General features: G+C 62.4%; 1 protein-coding gene across 1 annotated transcript; it reads left to right on the top strand.

Annotated features, from left to right (window-relative positions):
- The first annotated feature begins 913 nt into the window (after positions 1-913).
- TXNIP (thioredoxin interacting protein) lies at positions 914-4,531 on the top strand. Its single transcript, XM_035346660.1, has 8 exons — positions 914-1,383; positions 2,264-2,336; positions 2,438-2,585; positions 2,946-3,048; positions 3,216-3,472; positions 3,578-3,734; positions 3,848-3,996; positions 4,205-4,531. Exons 1-8 carry the CDS (start codon positions 1,134-1,136, stop codon positions 4,238-4,240), a joined length of 1,173 nt encoding a protein of 390 aa, XP_035202551.1. The 5' UTR covers positions 914-1,133; the 3' UTR covers positions 4,241-4,531.
- Positions 4,532-6,630: the final 2,099 nt, after the last annotated feature.

Raw genomic sequence — 6,630 nt, 5'->3', positions numbered from 1 at the left:
GGGGGGGGGGTCCCCAAAACTGGCAGGCAGGGAGGGGGCACAGGACCCTTTGGAGGGGCACAGGACCCTGTTGGGGGGGTACAGGACCCTGTTGGGGGGGGGGGCACAGGACCCTTTGGAGGGGTACAGGACCCTACTGGAGGGGTACAGGACCCCATGGGAGGGGGCACAGGACCCTTTGGAGGGGCACAGGACCCTACTGGAGGGGTACAGGACCCTGTTGGGGGGGGGGGGGCACAGGACCCTGTTATGGGCTGCAGATGGTGGTGGATGAGGGGAGCCCCCTCACGGCCCCCCAGAAAGGATGGAGGGAGGCTGAGAGATGCTCCCCAGACCCCAATTCCGTGTTTTTTTTACCACAAAGAAGTCAATTTTGGGTGTGGGGGGGGGGACATCACTTGGGGGGCTGAGGGAACACAGGAGGTGACTGAGGGGGGGATTTGGGGGGGGGGGGGCGGGGGACCCCCCCCCGGGGGGGGGGGCCGCACCAGCCCCCCCCACCGCCCCCGCACCTCAGGGCCCAGCCCAAGGCGGGGGGCTCGCCCCCGGCCCTCTCAGCGGGGAACAGAACGTCCCGTTCCCCGCTCCCCATTGGCCTCCACCGCCGCCCGTCGTCACTTCCCATTGGCCCGCCGCGCTGTCACTCCGCCTCTCTCCCCGCCCCCGCCCCCGCCTTCCCCAGCCGAGCACACGCTCACCTCTCCTTCACACGCTGTCCACGCTCCGCAGGCGGCGCGCTGATTGGCCGGCCGACTTGTAAACAAGGCGGCGGCGGCCAATGGGCGCGCTGATCACGCGAGCAGCACGGCCTGGCCACGCGCCCTCGGCGTGGAGCGCCTGGCATCAACAGGCGCGGGCGGGGGGAAGGCGGGCGGGCGGAGGCTATAAAAGGGGGCAGGCGGCGGGGCCGGGGCGAGAGCGCTGAGGGCAGGGAGAGGCGGAGGAGCTACGCAGCGGCGGGCAGAAAGGGGTTAAGCCTCCTTCTTTTTCTTTTTTCTTTTTTTGACCGAAACCAGCCTTTTTCGGCGTGGTTTATACTCCTTTTTCCTCCTTGCGAGGGAGAAAAAGCTATTTCTGCCCTGCGTCGCCGCGCGCTGCTTCCTCAGGAGAATCCTCACGCACTCACCTCAGCCATGGTGATGTTCAAGAAAGTCAAGACCTTCCTCGTGGCCTTCAGCGAGCCCGAGAAGGTTTATTGTAGCGGGGAGAAGGTGGCCGGCCGCGTGCTGGTGGAGGTGGCCGAGGTGACTCGCGTCAGCGCCGTCAAGGTGCTGGCCTGCGGGGTGGCCAAAGTCAACTGGGCCAAGGGCCCCCAGCAGTGCAAGCAGGAGATGGAGTACCTGCGCTTCGAGGACGTCCTGACCCTGGAGGAACAGCCCACAGGTGAGGGCTTGGGGCTGGGATAGGGGGGCGTGGAGGTGGGCCCCTGGTTGGGGTGTCCTGGTTGTGCCCTATTGGGCGTGGGGTGCCCTGGTTGGGGGGTTTTGGGGGAGTTTTGGGGTGAGAGGGCTCAGGGCTGAAAGTGGAACTGGGTGGTGGCTGGAAATTGGGAGAAATGAGGAAATGGATAGGGACCTTGCAGCTGGGCAAGGGGAAGGTGCAAAGGTGAGGGTTTCTGTGCCGTGTGAGGAGCTCGGAACAAAACCAGCCGTGCTCCTACCAAGGAGCTGAGTGTTGATGTGGCTGGGAGCAGGCAGAAGTGAGATCAGTTTGGGCTGGATGTCGCACGGCAGCAGGAGCTGAGCCTGGTGCCTGCAACAGGTAGCCAGGGAGGGGCCCTGCACAGATGGTGCCAGAGGCGAGGAGTTTCCAGGGCACGGAGAACTTCCCTGCCTGCCCTGAGCCTCCTTGCTGGGCTGGCTCCAGGGTAGGCAGAGAGGGAGTTGGCAGCGTCCCAGGAGATACCTGGGGTGATGTGAAATCTCGGAGATAAACAGCGAGGAAAGAAGTTGGTGTTGGATACTCCCCCAAAATGCAAGGGGGAGGCAATGGGGAGGGGTAACACAGGCTGAACTGAGGCAGATTGTGTTTGTGGCCTCAGCTGCCGATGTTGAAAGAGGAAGTGAAAGTGCTGCTCGCTTCATGAGGACATCAAGTTCTGTGGTTGTTTGGGGACAGGTGTGGGAGGCTCTCAGCAAACAGCTAATGCTGCTCTAGCTCTTGCAGCATCTGACTTGATCGCTGCCTGGGTAAGCACAAAGGGGATAATGCTTAAGAACAATGCCCCGGAGCTTCAGCTAACGCTCCCCTCTTCTTTTCCCAGATGGGGATGGTTCCGTAATCCTGAGACCTGGGAACAAATACGAGTACAAATTCGGATTCGAGCTTCCCCAGGGGTAAGTATCATACAAACACGGTCTCTGAGAAAAAATAAACTGCAGTCCAATGGAAAACTGTTCCTGCCTCAGATGTGCCTAACAGGTGTTTGTCTTCTCAGGCCTCTTGGTACAACCTTCAAGGGAAAGTACGGCTGCGTGGATTACTGGGTGAAGGCCTTCCTCGAGCGCCCGTCCTTTCCCACGCAGGAGATAAAGAAGCGCTTCGAGGTTATGGACCCCGTTGATGTGAACACTCCAGAGCTGCTGGTGAGTGCTGCTGTGCCTTGCCACCTTCCGGGAGGTTTGGGTGCCAGAAGGTGTTGAGAGAGGTGCTTAGGTGGGGTCACTCCGACCTCTGTAATTAAGACTCCCTTAATGGGCTTTGTTGCTGAGCGCGGATTAAGGGTTTAGTTCCTAAGAAGTCTTAGTCACTTCTGGAAATGCACACCAAGGCAGGTGAAGTGAGGCAGCTGGGCCTTCGATTCCCTGCAAGACACTCGAGCCTCATGGGGAACTTGAAGCTGAGATCCCAAAGCGGGGGGAAGGTGAAGCTTGGAGCTGGCAGGAGGAACGGCCTGGGGGCAGCAGGCAGGTTTCATCTGGGTAACCCCTCTGCTTTCTCCACAGTCCCCAGTGGCTGCCAAGAAGGAGAAGAAGGTGTCCTGCATGTTCATTCCTGATGGCCGCGTGTCAGTCAGCGCGCAGATCGACAGGAAGGGCTTCTGTGAAGGTAGGAGCCTGCCTTGCTCGAGGAGCGAAGGGGGGAGGCGAGGGGCGGTGGGACGAGGTTGGGGGGAGCACTGGGGGGCGTTCAACCAGTGCATGGCGGCTCAAACGGGCATACCCCAAGGGAAAAGGTCGGACCTTGCTAAATTCAAGCTGTCCTTTCCTCCTCAGGTGACGAGATCTGCATCAACGCCGACTTTGAGAACACTTGCTCCCGCATCGTGGTGCCCAAAGCAGCCATCATTGCCAAGCACACCTACCTGGCCAACGGGCAAACCAAGGTGTTCACGCAGAAACTCTCCTGCGTCCGGGGCAACCACATCATCTCGGGCATGTCAGAGTCCTGGCGGGGCAAAACGATCCGCGTCAAGAAGCTGAAGCCGTCCATCCTGGGCTGCAACATCCTGCGCGTGGAGTATTTCCTGCAGGTGAGTGCCTTGGGCTGCCGACACCGCGTCCGTGCTCAGCGGGGGGGGAAACTTGGGCTGCTGCTGGCTCCCGACGTCGCTTAACTCCGCTCCTCATCCCTGCAGATCTACGTCAGTGTCCCGGGCTCCAAGAAGATCATTTTGGAGCTGCCCCTCGTCATTGGCAGCCGGTCGGGCATCGGGAGCCGCAGCTCCAGCATGGCCAGCCAGACCAGCTCCGAAATGAGCTGGGTGGACCTCAACCTGCCGGATGCTCCAGAAGGTGAGCGGGGCACGGCGACAGCGGGGGCTCCTGGGGGGGCGCCCCACACCATCCCCAGACGGTTTTTGGGGTGCCGTGGGGCCATGCTCACCGTTTCCCTCCTTGCCTTGCAGCACCCCCCTGCTACCTGGACATCGTGCCTGAAGACCACCGCCTGGAGAGCCCGACCACCCCTCTCCTCGATGATCCCGACAGCTTCGACAGCCCCATCTTCATGTATGCCCCCGAGTTCAAGTTCATGCCGCCGCCCACCTACACCGAGGTGAGCAGCGGGGCCCCGAGGGCTGGCGGCTGGGCTTCGGGGGGAGCCAGAGGGATTTGGGGTTTGAGGAGCAGAGGGATTTGGGCTTCGGGGGGAGCCAGAGGGATTTGGGGTGGGGGACAGGCATGGTTCTGGGTGGTAGCTCTGGCCAGATCTTGTGGGGAGCGCGTCTGGAAGCATCTCAACGGCCTCTTGGCTTCTTCCCCAGGTGGATCCCTGCGTCGCTAACAACAACGTGCAGTGAGTGCGGAGCGGAAGTCACTCTCCCACTTTTTTTTTGGACTCTGAACCTGCCGTGGGACCTGGCAGCAGCCCAGACTGGCGTCTTCCTGGGAGCCCTGCTGCAGGAGCGGCCGCACGAAGGGCGCCCGTCACGACAGCTCCCAGGGAGGCTCTTGGGCGAGCGTGGAAGGGGTGAAGTGTCTGAGTTCTCTGTGTTCCCTCGTGTGCTGGCTGCCTCGACGCGTACGAGAAACCCTCCGGTGGCTCAGGGGTTGTTTGGGACCTTGCTCACAGCCAAAGTCTTCCAAAAAAACCAAACCAAATACCAAGGTGCTCCCGTGGAAACGGGCAGAAGCTGGGGGTGTGGAGCACGGAAGGTGTAAGTGCCTCAGACACCTCGGTCCCGAACCCTTCGGGGAGGAGAGGAGGCAGATGCCAGCCTGAAAGGACTTGCAGCGACGTCGCTCTGTGGGAAACCTCCGTCGACGATGCCTTGGACTCTGTGACGCCGTCCTGGGATGGATGCGACCCGTGCGAAAGATTGATTGTAGCCAAACCCGGCCCTCTGCCCAGAGGGTTGTTGCTCTCGCTTAGGCTAATTAATTAACACCGCTGGTGTCCGAGCTCCCTGCACGGGACAGGGTGTGGGGCGAGGTGCCAGGCTGCAGAAAGCAACAACCCCGTTACTCCGGGGAGCTAACGCAGCGTCCCGAGGGCTGCCCTGCATGCTGCTCTGGTCTAGTTGGCTTTCTAGAACGCGATGGGGAAGCTCGGCCCCGCGACGGAGCCGGTTTGCGTTGGTCTCGGTGTCTCCTTTCTGAACTACAAACCCCGTGCAACCCACGCGGGGCGGGAGAAATCGCTGTGCTCGGTTGTACTCCCCTCACGCCTGTAACCGTCGTGGCGGCGGTGGCCTTCCCCAACACCGGGCTGTCACCGCCCGAGTCCCCGACGCTGCGACCAAAGCTTCATCTCCTGGTGCCAAAATGCCCCCGACTCGGGTGAGGCCGCAGAAAAGGCGAAACCAAATCTGCCCGGTGGATTTCTTGCCGCTGTTGCCCCTCTGTCCAGCTGCGGGATGGCCCCGGTAGGGCCGAGCTCTTGTGGGCCGCAGGGGCGCGGAGCGGATGTCGACTCCTTTGTACAGTTGTTTTTGTATTGTTTTTTTTTTTTTGGGGGGGGGGGGAGGAGGGGGATAAGAATATACAAAAATCTATATTTTGTACCGCTGAGGCTCTATAAACCCCTGTGGGGCGAAGTTTTTAATAAAGATTTCTCAAAGTGACGTCGTCGTGGGGTCTCCTGACTTGGGGTATGGGAGGCGGAGGGGGAGGTGGGGGAGCGGGGCGGAGGGCCACATCCTGATGCCACCAGAAGGGACTTGAGGTGTTGTCCCCATCCCTGCCCCGCACGTCTGCGAGGCAAAACGAGCTCGGTGCTGCTGCAGTGCCTGTGTTGGGCACCCATGGGATGCGGCTGCTGCCTGAGAGCCTCTGCGCCCACAGCCCTGCTCCGGGTGGGTTTTGGGGCCAGGTCAGCCAACAGCCGCCCTCTTCCAGGGCCCTGCTGCGTGGGGAGAGGGAACGCGCTGCCCAGTTCAGATTCCCTTCATTTTACCCCATTTCCACACCTGACAACCGGCCCCGTACCTGCGGCCGGAGCAGCCAAGCCCAAGTGGGAGCGGGCGCGCGGCCCCGTGGGACCCCACAAAAACACCCGTCGAGGTGGCGGCGAGCGAGGATGCGGTTCCAGGAGATGAAACTGCCCTTGGGAGCGCCTCGCGCGTGGCTGGGAAGGGGAAACTGAGGCACGGAGCTCCCCGGCGCCCGGTCCCCATGGGGTGGGAAATTCCTGTGGGCTCGCCGCTCTCCATCACCGCCGGGCTGTTGTGGCAACGCGCGCCCCGCGGCCCCTTCCTCCGGCCCTTTTTGGGGGATGTGGGTGAAAGTTGACGGAAAATCTGACGGCGAAGTGACGCTACCTGCAGCCGCCGGCTTTGTCCAGGAACGGGGCCCAGATCCCTCGAGAGGAAAACAGCCCTCGTGCCGCCCGACCTTGGCCAAGCCGCTCGCCCGTCCCCTACTCGGCGGACGCCCCCCCTCCCTCGCCGAGCACCCCAACCAGCTACGGGACCCCCGGGGGCACCGCGACCACCCCGCAGCGGGAGGACGCTCCTTGAACCCTGCGCTCCACGCCACAGCCGCCGTGCCTCAGTTTCCCCACCCTGCCCGCTGCAGCCCCCACGTCCCCTGTGTCGTGTCCCCCCCCCCGTAGCTGGTCCTTATCTCACCGCAGCCGGCACAGCGCGGCACCGGCTCGGCACGTAGGGGCCTTATCGGTGGGATGCCGGCGGCTCCGGCTGTGCCAGGCCAGCACGGCTCCGTAGGACGAACCCCGTCCCCAGGTCCCGTC

Source organism: Oxyura jamaicensis, chromosome 25 (assembly GCF_011077185.1).
Source record: "Oxyura jamaicensis isolate SHBP4307 breed ruddy duck chromosome 25, BPBGC_Ojam_1.0, whole genome shotgun sequence".
Lineage (NCBI taxonomy): Eukaryota > Metazoa > Chordata > Aves > Anseriformes > Anatidae > Oxyura > Oxyura jamaicensis.
This window is presented reverse-complemented; position numbering and strand designations above follow the sequence as displayed.

Coding starts and splice junctions, on each gene's coding strand:
- TXNIP (XM_035346660.1), top strand. CDS start 1,134: ATGGTGATGTTCAAGAAAGTCAAGACCTTCCTCGTGGCCTTCAGCGAG. Junction 2,337..2,437: donor GGATTCGAGCTTCCCCAGGG/GTAAGTATCATA, acceptor TTGTCTTCTCAG/GCCTCTTGGTACAACCTTCA. Junction 3,997..4,204: donor CGCCGCCCACCTACACCGAG/GTGAGCAGCGGG, acceptor CTTCTTCCCCAG/GTGGATCCCTGCGTCGCTAA.